Genomic DNA, 19740 nt, shown 5'->3' with positions numbered 1-19740 from the left:
CGTTCACCGGAAAGCCACGAAGCCCTGCCTGGCGATAGTGGCACGTTCTGTACAGGTGGCCAGCCTCCCCACAGTGGTAGCAGAGGGGTATTCGGTCAGGAGTGCGCCATACATCAGCCTTCCTGAATCTTCTCTCGGGTGGCGGCAGCGTAATTCGAGGCATCGAGCTATTCATAGAAGAAGTGGCGGCGACGTCAGCACGTGCGGGACTGTGCCGCAGCACATCGGCATATGAGACGCTCGGTTGGCGCAGTCGTAGCGCTTGGGGCTGCGCACTGAGCTGTGGTTCCCGGACGACCTGCCTGACCTCTTCACGAACCAGGTCTGCCAGGGAAGAGGGCGTTGGAGCGTTCTGGTCAAGCCGTAGCCGCTGGAGCTCTTCTCGCACTACAGATCGCACGAGCTCTCGTATGATCTCCACGCTATTTCCAAAGACGGCTGGAACTGTGTCTACAGAGGTGATGTTCATCTCCCGGTTGTACATCCTTGATCGCTGTTGCAACGTGCTTTCCATTGTTGTCGCCTCTGCACGAAACTCAGCGACGGTGCGCGGCGGGCTCCGAACCAACCCTGCAAACAGTTCCTGTTTGACGCCGCGCATTAGATGACGTAGTTTCTTGTCCTCGCTCATGCTCGGATCGGCTCGGCGGAATAGGCGGGACATGTCTTCTACATACATGGCCACGCTTTCGTTATTACGCTGGTTTCTTGCTTGCAGGGCAGCTTCGGCCCTCTCCCTGCGGTCGGTACTCGGGTAAGTTGCCAGCAACTCCCGTCGGAAAGCATCCCACGACACAAACGTCGCTTCGTGGTTTTCAAACCACGTTCGAGCGCTGTCCTCTAATGCGAAGTAAACATTTCGTATCTTGCGCTCTCCGTTCCATCCATTGAACTCAGCGACGCGCTCAAAGCGTTCCAGCCAGTCCTCTGCGTCTTCAAATGAGTCGCCGTGGAAAGGCTCTGGCGTCATTGGCGAGTTGACCACGATGTGAGTTGGCGTGGTTTGAGTCGTCATATCGGTAGCGTTTCCGCTAGCAGATGCTGACGCTCCGATAGAAACCGGCAAAGGGGAAAACTCGGGGGGCTCACCACGTAGGCGACGACTGCTGCGTTGGTGAACAGGAGTCAACTCGATGGGTCCAAGTCGCCGTGAGTCCGGGCTCCTTTCTCTGGCTTGAGAAGGGCTTGAAATCATTCCCCGGCACCTCCACCAGATTTGTAACGCACAGTTGAGTGACGTTGCTTTAATCAATCTATCTTGGGCGAACTTGTGCCCGACAAAGAGCTAAACGAGAGCCTCGCTAGAACGTCCACAGTCTTTTCGCAAGAGACCCGCACCTCTTCTTCTTCCCTCGTGTCCCGCGCTGATGGCACATTGCTCCGATTGCGCGTGTTTTGCGGGCCCGTGTTGCCCGCTTCACTGCCGCTATCTTTCGCAGGTAGCAGTAAGCAGCTGCACGGACGCAGGAGGCGGCTGGCGCGTAATTTGAAATCATCTTGCGTCAATATAATACTTGGCATGTCTGCCTGCTTTGTTCGTCTAGGGAAAAAAAGCTATAATTTAATGCGCACCTCGTCACCCGCGAAATAAGCTGCTGCAAGAAGGTAACCGGTAAACTGTAGCCATGTAACAGTCTGGACAAACCTGGCAAACAGTGTTTGACAAGTGTTTTATTGAACGATTCTGGCCAAAGCATAATAACAATGCAATATTATTGCGGTTGCTGCGAAGGGGCAAAACTCGAAAGAACACGAAGCAGGGAAGTTTTACATAACTTGAGTTACAGCAAAGCTCGCTAAACGAAAATGTAGTGCAAGCCACCAAGTCGCAGTGTAGAAGGCCAATATAGCTGTTAACAATAATTTCGCGTTGCAATGGGTAAACGACCATTGAGCCAGTAGTGTTCACTTGACATACGGCGAAACGAAATATCGAACAAAATTTCAACCGAAATTACTTGTTCGAGACGCTGTAGGATGAAAAAGAAAAAAAAAAGTTTTTATTTTATTGATCACGATTTAAAAAATAAAGGTTTTGCCCTTTGAGGCGCGTCTATCTTGTCCTCAAACAATGGCCGGTATCGGCCTCGCTTGCATTTCTTTTCTTGAATACTCTGCGCTCACTTCTTTTCTGCCAATAATACTATGTGCCGCTAATAATACCCATGCCGTTCGTTATCTGAAAGTTCAGGGTGCGCAGAGTTAAAGAAAGGAAATGTGGGCAAGACAGATGACGATTTCTGTTGCGGGACGAGCCCTAAATCGCGTGAATTCTTCTCAAATTGCACGCAATCACAGCACGTGCGAAACCTTAAATACGGGGAGTAGAGAAACGCTCATTTGCCGTCGCCTAACCAACGTCTTACAGCACGCTCACTCAAAGTCCCTCTGTCTACATTCTTTCCCTCAGAACTTTTGTTGGGCTAGTTGGTGCATGTTACTGAAGTACTAAAGCGCCAAGCAGACGACACAAGAAGCGCTCGTCCGTGTCTCTTCTTGTGTCGTCGTCTGTTTGGCGCTTTACTACTTCAGTAACATGCACGAAATAGCCCAACAAAAAGTTGGGCTGGAAAAGCGCTCCTCCGTGATTCTTTCCCTCGCCGGGTGTCTCGCAGCCTGAACATTCCCCACGACGACGACCAGAAGTGCGCCAAGTACCGGCTGGCCAGTCAACCGCTGCACGTGATGGCTCGTATGCTGGACTACAACAGCCACCCGTGGTCCTGGTCCGCCTGTAGCCGACACTACGTCACCAACTTCCTCGAGTGAGTTGGCTACGCATTGCGTATCTTTAGATGGGTCGACATCACGCTAACTTCTGAAAAAGAAAAGAAACTCTCACGTGGATAATGAAGTCTATTAAGCTAGTCCACCTCACGCCGTGAAGCATTTTTTTCCCCTCACGGTCACTGTTATCTTTCTTCCGAATGCTTTGTAGTCTGAATCGTCGAATGAAGTGCCCGTATCTTTAAAATTTATTTAGAATTTCCAGTAATATTGTCTGGTGACTGAATTATACGTTATTCATCCTTTACCATTTTGTTTTCTTTTATGTGTTGCTCTACCTTGTTGTCTTCGTTTCGGTGGGTCATGTTCTCTTAGCGAGATTTCTTTTAACCGCCCGATTCTCGTCCCCACTACGAGTACACGCTATGGTTAAGAATCATCATCAGCATATTCTCCCTGTGCGGCTTATTCGCCACGGTGGGCAGGTGCCAGAGAATCCGAGATGGTCATCACGCTGTCGTCATCACCACCTGCCAGATATCTCAAAACATTATCTAAATTCTCCTGGATACTCTTCTGTATTCCGTTATGCTACACTTTCCTGGTCGGCTTCCTGTTCCTGGTCAGATTTATCAGGGGTACTGTGCATTCTAAGCTACCTCAGAAGTGATGATCGGGCCGCTAGCATGCACGAGGTTCGGGAAAGGAAGGACACACGGCTGCAGGTTTTTTTTTTTGACGTTTTGCTCCTTTTTCGTGCGGAAACCGTAGAGTGTTTGGCGTTTACGCGATGGTCTTGCGTCGGGGTGCGAGTTGGAGACTGCAGCGAACTCGCGTCCGGGCCAACTTTGCTTAAGCGCCAATGCGGAAGTGGAGCGAGCGAAGCGGGTTTCGGTTAAAGCCAGTTTGTGATCGGTTACGCAAACAGCCTGCGAAAACCAGGCGCGGGTGCACGGGAAAAGGGTGGCGCCGTTCTAGCACACCGGTCTCCGGCGTGCAGCATCTCTGGCTTAACCGTCTTTATTTTCTTTTCCTCGCCATACCGGTAAGCAGGCACCGGAGACTCAACAGATCTCCACTTGCTAACGCAGCGCCTCGCGGGATATTGGAAGCTCCGCGATTTTTCTCAAGGCCAGAGTCAGCCCCCAAAGGGGCGGTATGTTCATGAAGTTAAGCGCCCGTGGCAACCACACGTGCTGTATTTCAAACAAGGTTCTCGTTGGCGGCGCGTCCATATTGCGTCGCTTGATAACTGCGCCGTTATCCATGTTGTAATCCATGTTGTAATCCATGTTGTAATCCATGTTGTAATCCATGTTGTAATCCATGTTGTAATTGATGTTGCAATCCATGTAATCCATGCGCTGTTCTTTTTTATGTGCTTGTCTTATAAAGCAGTACAAAGTTGCGTTCATTTTGGCGTCGTTAAACGCGGTGCGAAGCAGACGAACCGACGAGTGACGCACGGCGCTTGAAATACGTCGCATGTAGTTGTCACTGTTACGCATAGTATAATAATTTGAACGAAAGGACTAAGTTGTAGATAATACTTCACAACGTGTTCACCTGGCTGCACACAACGCTCTGACCGCGCTATATAACGACAGGTCGTCCGGTCAAAGACCGCTGTGGCGAAGACTTCGCGAAGGTCGAATGCTGATCACGTCGCTAAAACTACGTCTCTCCAAAATTACCTTGAAGTGGCGTACGTTGGGCTGTGTTCGGATCGCGAACTTCTCGTATTAGGTAGGCTCTGCTCCGATTACGGGACGAGGCTTCCGTGCGGGTCTTAGGAATGGCAGTTGTTTGCGCGTTCGCTCGCACACGATGGCTTACGTTACTCTGCGCGGGTCTGGCATTCAAGCTTAACCAGCATTGCCTCGCAATTAACTTTAGTTGAAAGGTAGCGCTTGCCCTGCGTATTTCTTCCTGTTTCGTCTCTCTCTTTGCATCATCCGTAGTTGTGTCGTGCAGACCCGAGCCAGGTTTGAACGACTGCCGTAGCAGACGTACAGTATTCCCGTTCGCGTACTTTTGTAGGATCAGACACGCCGTGCTTTGAAAATGGAGGCTGTTATGTGATTTAACGTTTCTTCTAGCTCTGAACCGCGGTGGCAGTTCCCGTATCACCCATACCACATGGCATTTGCACGCGAACTAGCCTATCACAAGTTTCGTGGGGTTGGTTTCTTCTTACCCGCCGTGGTTGCTCAGTGGCTATGGTGTTGGGCTGCTGAGCACAAGGTCGCGGGATCGAATCCCGGCCACGGCGGCCGCATTTCGGTGGGGGCGAAATGCGAAAACACCCGTGTACTTAGATTTAGGTGCACGTTAAAGAACCCCAGGTGGTCTAAATTTCCGGAGTCCCTCACTACGGCGTGCCTCATAATAAGAAAGTGGTTTTGGCACGTAAAACCCCATAATTTATTTTTTTTGGTTTCTTCTTTAAATTAAATGCGTGTAGCGAGATGTTGGCGCCTCGTAGAGACGCTCGACACTCCTTTACTTCAACATAACGAAAAAGAAAAAAAAACAGTGTGAGGAAAAAAAAACGCTTTGCGAGGAATAAAGTGACAGCGACATGCTAGAAGCAACTAAGGAAACTTTAATGCCAACATTTAGTGATTCGTGACACAGATACCGCTCCAGAGCGGTATCTGTGCCACGTTACGTTACGATATGTCACGTTACGATCACGATTTCAGCCCCTGTGTGATGTGACTTTTGTGCGACCATAACTTTTGATTGAGTTATTACTGCGTTAGTTAATTTGGCACTTTCGAGGTCGTATACGGCGCAATCGACAATTTTTTTTTTTTAGCCAGCGGCAACGTGCGAATCTATGGTCACTTCATAGTGCCTGGACTACAGAGTGCTTGGACTCATTTCGCGGGAGCTATTAGGTCGCTTCTGGGGGCGAAGAACGGTTCAAAAAATGTACGACTAGCCCTCGCATTTCGCGCGGCATTGCTTACCTTCGCTGGGACGGTATTGACCGCGTGCCGGTGGGTTGTCCCGTTGGGGTGACTCCACACAGTGCAGGCTACGGGCAGTGCCTGCGCGACTCCCCCGGCGAGAACCTGCTGGTGGCGCCCCCTTCGTCGAGCAACCGCCCCTCGCCGAGCAGCAAGCAGGCCGGCGAGCTGTTCAACATGGACGAGCAGTGCGAGCTGGTGTTCGGCCGGGGCGCCAAGGTGTGCCCCTACATGCCCGTCTGCAAGCGGCTGTGGTGCACCGTGCACGGCCATCCTCACGGGGGCTGCCGCACCCAGCACATGCCCTGGGCCGACGGCACCTCGTGCGGCAAGAACCACGTGAGTGTGTGCCCGACACTTGCTTCACCTGCACCGACGTGGGCGAGGGTTGCGTTCCGGCGATTGCGGCTGTACGCGTCTTTTCTAGTGCTTAGCGCGGAAAGTTGGGACACAACAATGTGTGTCTCGATTTCTGGCTGTCAGTATTTTTTTTGTCTTAAATTTATTTGATAAGCACTAGAAAAAGAAAAAAAAAGATGACGCGGGCGTTTGCGTCTCGGGCCGAGCCAAGCACACTATTTGGCCGGACTGACAAATGTCCCCGTAGAGAAAGGCAAGCCGCTTGACAGAACATGCGGACAGGTTAGAGACTACTTGAGAGACACATCGGAAAGCGGACATTCCTGTTCCCTTTGTGTTTATCGTGGTTGAGTGTCAGCCCCCACCCGCCGTGGTTGCTCAGTGGCTATGGTGTTGGGCTGCTGAGCACGAGGTCGCGGGATCGAATCCCGGCCACGGCGGCCGCATTTCGATGGGGGCGAAATGCGAAAACACCCGTGTGCTTAGATTTAGGTGCACGTTAAAGAACCCCAGGTGGTCAAAATTTCCGGAGTCCTCCACTACGGCGTGCCTCATAATCAGAAAGTGGTTTTGGCACGTAAAACCCCAAATATTATAGTGTCAGCCCCGGTTGCAAGAAAAAGAGAGGATTGAAAAACCCCGCCGCCGCCTGTTAGCCAAATGGGCATAGGCGACGCCCGGCGCAACAATCTGCTTTCTTCAGTGGGGAACTGTCCTTGGGACGGAGCCCGCTCCACACAAGTCCCGTCAAACCCTGCGGACCCCACAAAACCTTGCAAAGTAGGCTCTGGAGGCAATTTCTTTTCCCTTGGTCTAGAAGGCGACAACTGCTGAAAAATTTACACCGATCAGCCGCTAGCGAAACAAGTTTACGTTCATTATGCAAAAAAGAGGTGAGGCGTGCAGGCAGGATACAAGAGTAGAGAAGTGGACAACACGAACGCCGACTATCTTCCTACTTCTCTATTTCTCTAGTCCACTGCACGCCTCACCTCTTTTTTTGCATAATGAATCCTTACCAGCTAGCTCAGCTTTCTGTCGTTCTAAGCTTACGTTGTTGCGAGCCGACGTACCCGCTTTTCGAAGTACGCACCCCGTAGCGAATTGCTTCTTATTAGACCCCCTCTCCCCCCCTTTCCTGTGCAGTGGTGCCAGCAGGGTCAGTGCGTGGCCCGCCCACCGGACGCCGAGCGGCGCAAGATGATCGACGGCGAGTGGGGACCCTGGCAGGAGTACGAGCGCTGCTCCAGGACCTGCGGCGGCGGCATCCAGAGCACGCGCCGCGAGTGCAACAGCCCCACGTGAGAGGAGCTCCCTGCAGTCGGTTACGATGACCGTGCACTTTCTGCGGCTTCGTCGAGTGTTGTCATCATAATTACCATAGTTCGTTGCGTTCCAATACTCGCTGTAGGTGGTTAAACAACTGAGCGAAAAGCGGCCATCTCAAGTCTCGCTGCGATACTGACGAGGCTGGCAAAGCAGGCAGCTTCGTTAAGACAGCATCGAAGTCAAAACGACGAAGGCTACTTTGCCTCTCCAAACAAGGAGGTAGGCGAGGAGAAGGTCGTCGGGTCAAAAGAATATGCACTCATGCTTTCTTATGCACTTATTGTAAGCGACGTTGTGTTTTTCATAGGTTCGCACGGGCAAAGTGTTAAACACTTTAACAAGTGGAACTGTATACTGTCATCTAGTAGTGACGGCGTAGACAGCAGCAAAACTGAGAATGACGAGACTAGCGTTTTATAGGGTGAAACTGTGCCCTCGAACACAGGCTATACTCAACGAACAACGACAGCGGCGAACACAGTCGGCGATCGTCGGAAATCTGATCTGGCGGTCGAGTGCGTCGGCTTTTATGCATGAGTCAGCAAAGGCTCCAGGGTAATCGGTGGTGCCCGCTTGTCTTCCAGAAAGTTCTACACAATTCACGTTGCACGTGCGATCAGATTGCGCAAGCTTCGGTGACAACAGAACCATCGATAACATTCGAGAAACTTCCGATACATGCGGGCGCTTCCCGCGCTGAGCGATAACATTTGTTAGATGGTGAAAAGCGCTCACCCGGAAAAGATAAACTAGTCCACGTGTCAATACTGTCACAAAGAAGTACGAAGCATTTGTTATAAAACCTAGTGGTTAATATTGGTTAGGTTACCATCTGTCTTCGTGTTGTGCGTAATGAGTCCCTGATCAGTCCCTAATTGGTCCAACCGCGCTGGTGGGCGTAGCTCAGGACAAATACAAATACAAATACAAATACAAATGCCTTTATTTCCATAAACGTACAATTTATGGGGGATTTAAGGAAAAAGTTGCTCGCAGCAACTTGACGGGCCTTAAACCCGGTCTGAGGGCAGCAGCAGAAGGCACAGGCACTGATTTAGAACCGACAAAACAATACATAAGCGAAAAAAAAAAAGACAATGACAACTTGGCTTAGACAGTATGCCAGCAAACAGAAGTGCAGTAGAGAAAAGAAAAAAAAAAAGAAAAACGTTACAAATCATGAAAACTACACGAATCCACAGTGTACAGTATTGTACAAAAGAAGCAGCAATAGAACAAGGTAATCATTTTAGGAAAGAATAAGACATGATTTGACAAAGGCTAATACCAAATTGAGATGTGTGACGACAGTCTACTTCAGAAAACAGTCACAAACAACCCATTAAATCGTCTTCAAAATGTCACTGAAATGCTCATATAAATGCGATACAGGACAGGAGGTGACATCTATGTTATTACATTTAAGCGTGTTTAATAGGCGTGGTAAGCGGTGGTACAACATTTGAAGAGAATAGTTAGTGCGAGGGTGCGGCACATACCAGTGTTCAGGTGACCGTGTGCTGTATTCGGTTCTGTTTCTAGTTAGCTGTGCTAACGATGTGATGTATGGCTGGCTTTGTTTTGCTTCTTTACGATAGGCTAGTAACAGCCTCAACTGCGACAGAGAATGCAGTGTGAGTAAATTCAACTGTTTGAATAGAGGTGCAGTGTGAGCGTCTGCTGGAGCATTACAGATACTACGTATTGCCTTTTTTTGAAGCAAGAATAACCGGTTTATGTTTGTAGCAGACGTCGTACTCCACACGAGGCAGCAGTAGTGTACGTGACTCAGGAAGAGAGCGTTGTACAAAAGAAGTTTGACCTTGCGTGGCAGCGGTCTTAAGCTGAAGAGCGCCCCAGCTACTTGCGCAAGTTTGCCTCCAAGGAAGTCGATGTGATTAGTCCATAACATATGGCTGTCAAAAAAGACACCTAACGTCTTCGCAGACTGAACAAGCTCAATTCTTGAAGAACCTATTATAATGTCGGTCTCTAAGCTCACACCTTTATTTTTTGGTTGAAATAAAATAGCTTTTGTTTTGTCAGTGTTAATTCTTAAGCCATTATCCTGTGACCATGTGTGTATTTTTTTAAGAACAGAGTTTGCAGTTGAAACCAGCCTTTCAACGTTGTTCGATGAAAAAAGCAGCGTAGGACATCGAGGTCAACCTTCCAAGGTGGCATTAGCGAATGAATGCTGCTCGTTCTTGAAACCGGTGACCAATTGAGTTGTAGAAGAATTCGTGCAGCGCCAGCAGCTTCCGAGAAATGGAACGTTGCCATATTTTTTCTTTGTGGTTGTGTATTTCGACTCCTGCTATGTGGAGTGCAGGAATGCGGGACACCTTGTGCAAGAGCATTCGCATCGTCTCTTTTCAGCCCAGCGTTCGGAGGCCGCTACTGTACCGGAGAAAGGGTCAAGTACCGCTCGTGCAACACTCAGGTACGTTTCTTCCCCCTTTCTTATTCTTTCTTCAAACAGCGACGTCCAAGTTACAGCGTCTTTAGTCTGCGAATGTCGTCGAGAAACTATGCTTGGGTAAAGCTGCTTTGTAGGTTCGGCGCCTCCTTGTAGACTGTAGATTGTAACTTACTTGCAGATTGTGAGCCTTGCTGGTAGGATTTATCTCACTTGCTCGGAGGTTTACTTACGGCACATTCGACGGGCCCCTCTCGAGCGCTCTAGAGCTTCACATTCACGTAGAGGTTCACATTCGAGTGGTCCCTTTCGAGTGCTCCGAACGCACCCGCCTTGCTCGTTCAGAACACCGCGCTCCAGCTCTGAGGGCTGGAAGGCGCACCCATCTTCAAATCCTGGCGCGTCAATCGAGATCCGACGGAAGCTCGATCACGTGGTTGCCCCGACTGCACTGGGAGTAGGCTAGCACGTTCGGCTGGAGCAGGCTCTCTCCCTTGCTCCAGTCTCCCGAGGGCTCCGCAGCGTTGTAGGCCCAGTTGGAGCGCTGCAGGAACTGGTGCAATTCAGCATTGGTTATTGCAGGCCTCTGCCTACGCCTGCGGGGGAGTAGGGCTGTCAAGTAGGGTTGTGTTAAGGAATGTGATGTCGCAGCATTGAATGAACATCGCGTTACCACTGCGTTTCTCGTTTCCAAGACGAAACTGGGTGCAGACTGGTTGGAGGCGTGTAGTCCTTGGGGAAAAAAAAAAATGTCGAACTACTTATCAGCTTTACGACCACAGCGTACTCTCACTGGGTGCTGGCGATGCTGAGGTAAACACGAAAACGGGAATAGTAATTGGAACGACAAAACTCACTATAGTGCAAAACTTTCGCCCCACAAGAACGAGGCAGCTCTCAAGTGACAATGATGCGACGAGCACTGCCGATGATGGTCGCGTCGAATTACGCTGCTGGATTCCATCAGCGATATGTATCATGAATAATAATAATAATAATAATAATAATAATAATAATAATAATAATAATAATAATAATAATAATAATAATAATAATAATAATAATAATAATAAAGCGTTCTCTACGTGGTTGTCAGTAGCGACTACAAGAGGCTGTCTTCGCGGCACCAGGCGTCAATCCTACCCCTTTTGTTTCTGTCAGTAGCTGGAAAACCTTTAGCCTTCGCGTAAAGCTCACACCTTGTCTACAGACACTGTAGTAGAATGAGCGGTTTAGAGAGTCCTGCAGTTCGTTTGTGGCCATTAACTCTGCGTTGCGTTTTATCTTATCGGCATATTTTCTTTTTTCTTGCGTCCCTGCGTCAGCCCTGCCCTCTCGGTTCCATGGACTTTCGAGAGCAACAGTGTTCTGCGTTCAACGGCAAGACGTTCAACTTTCCCGACGTCCCTTACAACCCCAAGTGGACGGCACATCATTCCGGAAGTGAGCGATCACTTTACCGCTTACGTGTTTTATTTGTGTATTATTATTGCTATTATTATTATTATTATTTACTTGTGACACTTCTAAGGCAGACGTTCGTTTCACGGAAGCTCGAAAATTCTTCCGTTTTTTCTTTCCCGCGTGCGCTTATTTAACGTCAAAGATTATGTCGTCCTTTTCCGTCCCTACCTGTACCGATGTTTGCCCGCCTGCGTGCCAATGACATGAATCTATGCAACCTGCTCCACTTTAAGTCATTCCAAGTTCTTTCTCATATTGTGACCTGCAGGAATCGTTAAAAAATACCGCCCGATTCAACGTTGCCACCTGCCGTGGTTGCTTAGTGGCTATGAGGTTGGGCTGCTATGTGCGATGTCGCGGGATCGAATCTATGCCACGGCGGCCGCATTTCGATGGGGACGTAGTGCGAAAACACCCGTGTGCTTTGATTTAGATGCACGTTAAAGAACACCAGGCGGTCCAAACTATTCCAGACCTGCTCCCCCCCCCCCGCCCCCCCTACGGCGTGATTCATAATTAAATCGTGGTTTTGGCACGTGAAACCGCACAATTTAATAATTACGTTGCTTTCCTTTTTTTATCTTCCATTTTTGACGGCCGAAAGCTTTGTCTAGGGGTGTACGAGGACACCTACATGTGTAGTACGACACATACGTGGCGGTTACGCTTAAAGAAACAGCATGGCACGCTCCTAAAAACTCCCTATTTTATACTCTGTGTTAACTTCGACGTTACAAGTGTTCCGACAATTTTTTTTATCATTTTCACTCGCCCTACTGCACGCGTGGCAATATAAGCGTGCGTGTGAAGCTTGCAGAAGCTTCGATTTTCGCTTACCTAATTCTTTCCGACGTATTCGTCAACAATAAAACTTGGTCCTGGGCTAGTTGGTGCTGCATTCTTTAAAACTGATGGTAGCGCTAAAAAGGAACGGACACACGAAGAAAAGTCGTCGTCGTGTCGTCTTTTCTTCGTGTGTCCGTTCCTTTTTAGCGCTACCATCAGTTTTAAGGTATTCGTCAACGAAGTCTTGAAGCGAGCTAGCGGGATTAACGGCTCGGCGATCTGCTTCTCCTCGATCCAGTCTCTCACGTGGACTCGTGCAAGCTGTACTGCCGGGTGGTCGACCAGTCCGCCTATTATTTGCTCAAGGAGAAGGTCATAGACGGCACGGCTTGCAACCCGGAGTCCTTTGACGTCTGCATCAATGGCGTCTGCAAGGTGCGCTATTTCCTACCCGCTGTGTGCGTGTGTGCCTTTTTATTTTGCGGCATTCTTTTTTTTGTCTTCTATCGCATGAAAAAACGAAACTGTTGTTTAATAAATAAGTGAAACGGGGCAGTGTTGAGGCAGCGGCCTGTTCTAACTGCATACGACTCGCCGCACGACAGGCAAACGCGGTTGTACAACGCGGCTGTACAGCATGGCTCGAGCAGTTTGTCCGATTTAGTGTTACAGACAACTGTTGACCATTTCTCCTGCCTCTCACTCTCGATTATCTTCTGTATAGTCGAGCTTAGACTGTATTTAGTCGTGCTTGGACTTGACAGGTCGCTGCTTCAACACTAGCCTGTGCAAGCACATCAACTGTTTGAAGTAACTGATTTAGGTCAATCTACGGCTAGCGGCAATTTTTTCTCGAGCACGTCAACGGCGCACCTGAAAAGGTGCCTCCCCGTGAGCCAAAAAAAAAAAAGTCACAGTATCGTCCGAAAGGCGAAGCATTGATTGACGTGGCAAATTATTAGACAGCTATACGAAGTAAGGATAGCAGTGCCATCGGCCGTATAAACTCATAAACGTTCATTATAAAATATAAAGATGCCTAATAAACGGACACGCACTAGAGGAGAGAACGGGAACAAGAGAACTAGGCCAATAAGAAGTGTTCTTAAACTTGTAAACATTCGCCCACTAACTAAATTAACGAGCACCGTGTCAGGCGCGCACAGGCACTCATAAACACATCTCACTCGCTGACCGCGGACAGTAGCTGTCAAAACGCTGGCGTGAGGAAACGCGGCAGCAGCAGCGAGCGAACTGACCTTCTTGCTGCCTCTTGCTTCAACGGGAACTAAGCGGCGAAGAACGCTGCGCACGCGAAGCTATCAACCCCCGGCGCGCCGAGACTCTGTACCGGTCGCAGACGGCTTTCAAAAACACGTTTCTCTGTTCCGTACTCAGCCTGCCGGTTGCGACCACCAGCTGAACTCGACGGCGACGACAGACATGTGCGGCGTGTGCGGGGGCGACAACGCCACCTGCCGGACCATCAACGGACACTTCAACCTCGCCCAGTTCGGTGAGCAGGAAACGGCCGCATCGTCTGCACTCCCCTCCCCCTTTCGCGTTTTAAATCATGAAACATCGTTTCAGCGGTTGAATTGAACACGGACGAGAAGAGAGAGAGAGAGAAAAAACATTTATTCGGACCACCGAGGTGGTTGCTCTTGAGGTCGAGTGGGTGGGGTCCTCATTCCAGGACTCCACTGGCCGTGGCTGCTCGACGTACTCGCTGGACGAGAGCTTCTTGTCCCGCCAGGGTATCGCCGGTCAGCTGTACCTCCCACCACTCAAATGACGTGCTAGGCCTCTTTAAGTGTTGAGGTTTGCCCTCGCAGAGAAGAGAAAGACAACGCGAACACGGCGTTCGTGTTGTCTTTCTCTTCTCGTCCGTGTTCAATTCAACCGCTGGAACGATATTTCATAATGCTAATCACAACCAACTAGAAGAGTTGACTGTTGGGCTAGTTGGCCGTTCATATTTGATAAACACAACCAACTAGCCCAGCTGTCCATACTTCGCGTTTTAAAACGACGGAGCGCGAGGGGTTTGTCGTTGAGGTCACGGAAACCAACCGGGTGACGACAACTGCGACTGAGACGTCAGGGTGAACGCTCCGCGATTCGCTCTTCTATCGTGTAACTCGTATTCGACGTTCGCGTTAGGCTATCGGGCAGCGTTACCGTGTTATGCTTCTGTTGACTCGCCACTTTTACGGAGCGGTAAACCTAGTGCTCTTTTAGTCTGGTGCGCTGCGCCATCCGTTGCCGCGAGGAGCCGTGTTCGCTTGCGCTATGGCTGGTTTGCCTTCGTGTTCGGCGGGAGTTGGTTTACGAAAACCTTGAAGACCTTTGATGTTCGAAGCATTAGTTCTTGAGCGGCGCTTTCTCCTTGCGTGTTGTAGTGACGTTGCTTCCTTCGCACGGAGTTAGGTCCCCGCAAAACTTGCTTTTCGTCCGTCCGCGGAAGCAGTCTCTGTTGTCGCACTACTTCCGGCCTGTAATACATTGCTGCGAATCATTAACGAGTATCGAGCAGTAGGTAGGTGTTTCTTCGCCGTGGTGGCCTGATGTCACCCTAGCCGGCTTGCCCGTTCTGAAAGCGACGAAAAACCGATCTCGTATAACCTTTGGATTGAGTCAGTATCCACATTTCTTTGCGTAGGCGCCCGCATTGTCGCTCTACCAAAGCAGCCGCCTCATGGGGCAACAGTAATTCCTTAGCGAGCCGATCGTCTGTCAGGGCAAGGTCGGTGCTGTCTCTGTGTGGTGCCGCAAGCGGTGGCCCTATTCAGCGAACGATCGCACGACGCCGAGTCATTATCAAAAATAACGCACAGCGCGAAGGACAAGGACAGCGATAGACGACATACACAGCGCTTCAACGCGAACTAAGCGCTGTGTATGTCGTCGTCGTTCTCACTATGCGAGAACGACGACGCAAACCTTCAGCGCTTCAGCGCCTTGGTATCAGTGTTTGCTGGCTTCTTATGATATGACTAATAAAAATCGGGCCCCTTGGTTAACCCCCTCTCTTCTCGTTGATTCAGGGGGAAGGGGCATATAGGAATGACTGAGTAGAGCGAAAATGATAATGTTCTTCGTGTTTTTTTTTTAGGCCCGCCGGTCGTTCAGCTTGGCTGGTGGTGAGAAAAGGTAGCTTGAGGTAGCCGGTTATGGAATGTAGTGAAGCCTGGTATGACGCCCGGGAAAGCCGCGCGATATACGGTGTACGGTTCGAGCTAAAAACGTGCGCGTTTGTCCCTTCCTCGAAGCTTCTTAACTGCACGGTTCCTCTTACCCGCCGCAGAAGCTAAGTGGCTGCGGCGTTTCGCTGCTGGGCTCGAGGTCCTGGGTTCGATGCCGACTGCGGAGGCGCCATTACGATGGGGGCCGAATGCAGAAACGCTCGTGTACCGCGCATCGGGGGCAAGTCCAAAGAACTCCAGGTGGTCAGGATTAATCCAGAGTCCCCTCTGCGGTGTGCCTCGGAATCAAATCGTGGTTTCGGCACGCAAAACCCCAGAATTTTTATTATTTTTTCATATGGGCAAGATGAGCTTTCTTTCTTTTTAGGTGACCGGAATTTCTCTTTTGCCGTTGTTCGCTGCAGTGGCGTGGATGTTAGCTTCGCGCCCCCCTGTTAGCTTTGCAAGCAGACCACGTGTGTGCCTCGCTCCGTCTCGGGCGTTTGTTAAAGTTTGCTTCTCCACAACATCAAAGCTTGCCGGGAGAAGCCCGCCTCTCTGGTTCTGTTAGGTTTAAAGCGCGATCACTTGTATATTGAAAACGTGTGCGTGCTATCGTGTGCGCGTTAACGTGCTCGTGCGTTATTGGACTCTTTAGGCCCGAGCCCTTGTTCTCTCATTTCCAGGCTACAACTTCGTCACAGTGATTCCTGCCGGGGCCAGCTACGTAGAAATTCACCAGTTCGGATTTGAAAAGGACGACAACTACCTCGGTGAGTGCGCTGTCAGCCTTTTAGACCGAGTCTTCTCCGATGCGACGACCTCTTAGGGAAACAGGGAGAAGACAATCTCCTTAACGCCGATAGCGCTTCAGCTAGTAACACCTTAACGCAATAATCCCCGAATACGAGACAAAGCCCTTCAAATCGAATGTACGTGCAAGCGTTTTTTACGCTCCACATCTCTTTAACACGCTGTTGGCAAGCCTTACGGAAAAGTCTTTTCCACGCTGATTCGTACGTCGCCTTAGGTGGCTTCGGAAACATACGCGAAGTGTCGTGCAAGAAACCGCTCGTTGTTAAAACTCCCGCTGCATGTTCAGCATGCGCTCTCGCAAAGTCTAACGTAGGGTCGAACGCTTTCTTGAAGATTTGATGATTGTATCGGTTTGATGATTGTATTGTATTTGATGATCGTATATTGATTGTATCCTCTCCACGCGAGACGCGAACCAGTGGCCGCCTCAACGCTCCGCATCTGAAACGAGTGTGTGGTACAGTCTTAGTGCGCTCTCGCTCTGTAACTGTTGCACCCGCGAGCTGTGTGTCGCGCAAAATGTCGCGTCCTCCATCCCCGCCCCCTTCCCCACTCCACGCTACGTGCTCGTCTCTCATTTCCACGTCGACGCGTGGCCTCTCGCAGCATTGAAGAGCGCCGAGGACGAGTTCCTGCTGAACGGCAACTACACGGTGAGCATGTTCCGCAAGACCCTACGCTACGGCGGCACCGTCATCGAGTACAGCGGCTCCAACGCCTCCGTCGAGCGCATCAACGCCACCAAGCCGCTGGGCAAGGAGCTGCACCTCATGGTAACGCCCGCTCTCGCTGGCTGTGCTCTGGTCGGGGTTAGCGATTTAATTGCGGGGTGTGCACCGCTGGGTGGCAATATGCCCCGGGATGCTTAAAAAAACTTGCGCTTAAAAAAAAATAAAGCTGACCGAAGAGGAATATATTAGCGTGAGTTGTGTTAGTCAGTGACGATATTGTGATAGCAAAAAACCACCGCTCGTAAAGTGAGAGCAGCCTTGGTAAGCCAGAAAATAGGCAAGGGAGAAAAAAAAGAAAGAGAAAGGGGGGGGGGATGATGCCGCCCCGAAGTACAAGGATCACCTTGCTGTCATGTCACAGATTTGTATAGCGCTTTCTCGGGCATTGTAAACAGCCACGTAATATAATGTAAATACAAACTGGTGAACGATTTCATTGTTTTCTAAAAGAAACGGAAACAGGGTACTTCCGAAAATATTTCCTGTGCCTGAGCCGCCTAAATATAAGAAAATACCTTTTAAAATTCGTGTTTTCTCCGTAAAGTATACCTGTGATTTTGTAGCATCTCTTAGATGTAAAAAAAACCCACTACCGCCTCTTTTTGCTTCAGTGGCAATCAAGCTGCTTGCACCTAATGAATGAAAAAAATAGCAGAAAAAATAGCTTACTGGTGTGAGCCGACTTGGTGTTGCTGTCTACAGCCGTTTTAGGCTGCGGCCGAGTTGCTAACGCGCCAAGTTTTCACTTTGCGATGTTGTCTCCACATTGCGAACTTGCGTAGTACTCATGTGGTTGCAACGTTGAATCTGAGACGCGATTGGCGTAAGCCTTCGTGCGAAATCTCGGAGGCTGTTATTAAAACGCTGCCTCCGTTGCTGTCGCTGCGCAGTTCCTGGTATTGAGAATTTGAGAAAAAGAAAGAAGAAACTATACGAAATTACCTCATGGAGTTGCCGTCGAGCATTGAACACTCTGTATACTGTTCGACTGTTGATCAACGAAAAGTAGGACTCCTCAACAAGTAGGACTCCTCAACAAGTAGGACTCCTCAACATGCCCCCCCCCCCCAAAAAAAAAAAAAACTGCAAGCACGATATAGAATCGAAAGCGTCGCACCTATGGGCTTCGCACGGCTGGCATGTGACTGCGCTGCAGTCTCTAAACAAGCAGTCGGACATGAAGTCACAAAGGTGAGGTGGCGCTGACGTCAAAAAAGAATTCGTGCAAATTATCAGCGCGAATTTTCTCGGCAGGCAGGATCATTAGACGTGAACATGCTTCCTTGTGTAGTGGCTCAGTGGCGGCGGTGTTGCGCTGCTGAGGTAGCGGGCTCGAACCGGGCCGCGACGGTCGCATTTTCATTGGGGCGAAAGGAAAAAAGCGCTCGCGTACCTATATTAAAGAGCTCGTTAAGAAACCCCAGGAGGTCATATTTAATCCGCACTCCTTTACTGCGGCTTGCACTATGACTAGATAGTCATTTAGGCTCGGAACGTCCTAAAATTTATTTTATAATTTAACGCGGGTGAAAATTTTGAGAGTGCATCAGTTAAGATAGCTGTTTGAAGGCAGGATAGCAACGGGGGGAAAAAAAGGAAGTTTTCGTATAGTCATTTGCTATTTTTACCTGTACTGTGCTGTTTGTTTGCAAACATGTTGTGTTCTATAATGCGAGGCTTTTACTCGAAAAAAAAAGTCTCTATAATAGCCTGTCGGGTTGCTTCTGGCCCTGAATGCAGGATGCGCAACTTAGGGCACGCGCTTAAGCATTGCGTTGGAAATGTGGGCGTTTCCACGAGCTCTTTCCGGACTTTCGTGCGAATCTGCCATCACTTCGTTCGAGCTCGTGTAATCAGGCTCCTTGCGTGTAGTTTGTGCGAGCCGTGCCTTTAATTCTTCCGCCCCCCAGGTTCTGACCGTCGGCAAAGTGGAGTCTCCCGACATCAGGTTCCAGTACACCATGTCGATTCGCGACGAACGCCGCTACTACTGGGAGCTCAGCCCCCACTGGAGCGAGTGCAGCTCTCACTGCCAAGGTGAGGTCGCCGAACGGAAAACACATTTTTTGTTCATTCTTTCGAAGTGCTCGAAACCTAACTTTCGCATAAGAGCTCTACTGGCTGCCTTCTATTTCGCGCCCAATTTCGGTATAGTGGGATGTGTGAAGTGGGCGAGCATGGTACATTGGATGGTCGGCAGGAAAAAGAAAAAAAAAAGAAAATACGACTGCGATGACGTGCTGCTGGAATGTGGCGCGAGTGCATCATCGTCGGAACGAGTGTGTTGGCGTTGCTAAAAAGCTTTAATATTGTGTATTGTGCAACGTAACGATATAACAACCTAACCATAGCGACGGAGTCACTAGAGAAGCCTAATGCACGCGTAGGATATTTAGAGAGTTTTAGCGTCACTGCTGCCGCCTTCGCGACCTTCGAGCTTTGCGCGTGCTAGCTGAGTTGACCCATGTGCACGTGCAGTGCGGCTTCGCTGAGCGCGAAGTCGAACGGTGGCGAAGACGGTTGGTGTGGTATATTGGTGACACTACGCTAAAAAACTGCCAATACATCTAGCCTTTTTATCTAGCCAGTTTACTCTGCATTACGCTTTTTTTTTCTCGAGAGTCCTAGTAGTACCACGCAGAGGGAGTAAATTCTCTCCGCTTGAGTTCGTAAGGTGTGCAACTACTCCATTAGGGCGCACGAGTATTCGAAAAGGCGAGTCAGATGTGTAACGAACACTTATCCCGCAAAAGGAGTCTTCAGGACTCCCTTTTGTTCTCTTGAACTTTTACGACGTCAATTGGTGGCATTTTGCGCGTTCGAAAGGGAGGAGTTATGGATGTATAAAAAAAAATCGAGGAGGGGTTAGCCAGCGGTACCTCTAATTGGCTGCTCTGCACGAGGTAATGGCAAACAGACTGGTGAGAGAGAGAGAGAGAGAAGAACGT

The 19740-nt window shown here is 49.7% G+C and overlaps 1 protein-coding gene across 6 annotated transcripts in view; it reads left to right on the top strand.

Moving 5' to 3' along the window:
- AdamTS-A (ADAM metallopeptidase with thrombospondin type 1 motif A) overlaps positions 1–19740 on the top strand; it is a 483048-nt gene that overhangs the window by 414541 nt on the left and 48767 nt on the right. For all 6 annotated transcript variants that reach the window (XM_070540787.1, XM_065442607.2, XM_065442608.2 and 3 more), the window contains 10 exons: positions 2616–2765; positions 5765–6041; positions 7209–7363; positions 9771–9834; positions 11136–11253; positions 12359–12495; positions 13459–13576; positions 15932–16018; positions 16668–16834; positions 18703–18829. In XM_070540787.1, the coding sequence (XP_070396888.1) occupies positions 2616–2765; positions 5765–6041; positions 7209–7363; positions 9771–9834; positions 11136–11253; positions 12359–12495; positions 13459–13576; positions 15932–16018; positions 16668–16834; positions 18703–18829 (1400 nt within the window). The remainder of the gene's footprint in view (positions 1–2615; positions 2766–5764; positions 6042–7208; positions 7364–9770; positions 9835–11135; positions 11254–12358; positions 12496–13458; positions 13577–15931; positions 16019–16667; positions 16835–18702; positions 18830–19740) is intronic.

Source organism: Dermacentor albipictus, chromosome 6 (genome assembly GCF_038994185.2).
Source record: "Dermacentor albipictus isolate Rhodes 1998 colony chromosome 6, USDA_Dalb.pri_finalv2, whole genome shotgun sequence".
NCBI classification, from domain to species: domain Eukaryota; kingdom Metazoa; phylum Arthropoda; class Arachnida; order Ixodida; family Ixodidae; genus Dermacentor; species Dermacentor albipictus.
The sequence above is the reverse complement of the archived record's forward strand: the minus strand, read 5'-3'. Positions and strand labels throughout refer to the sequence as shown.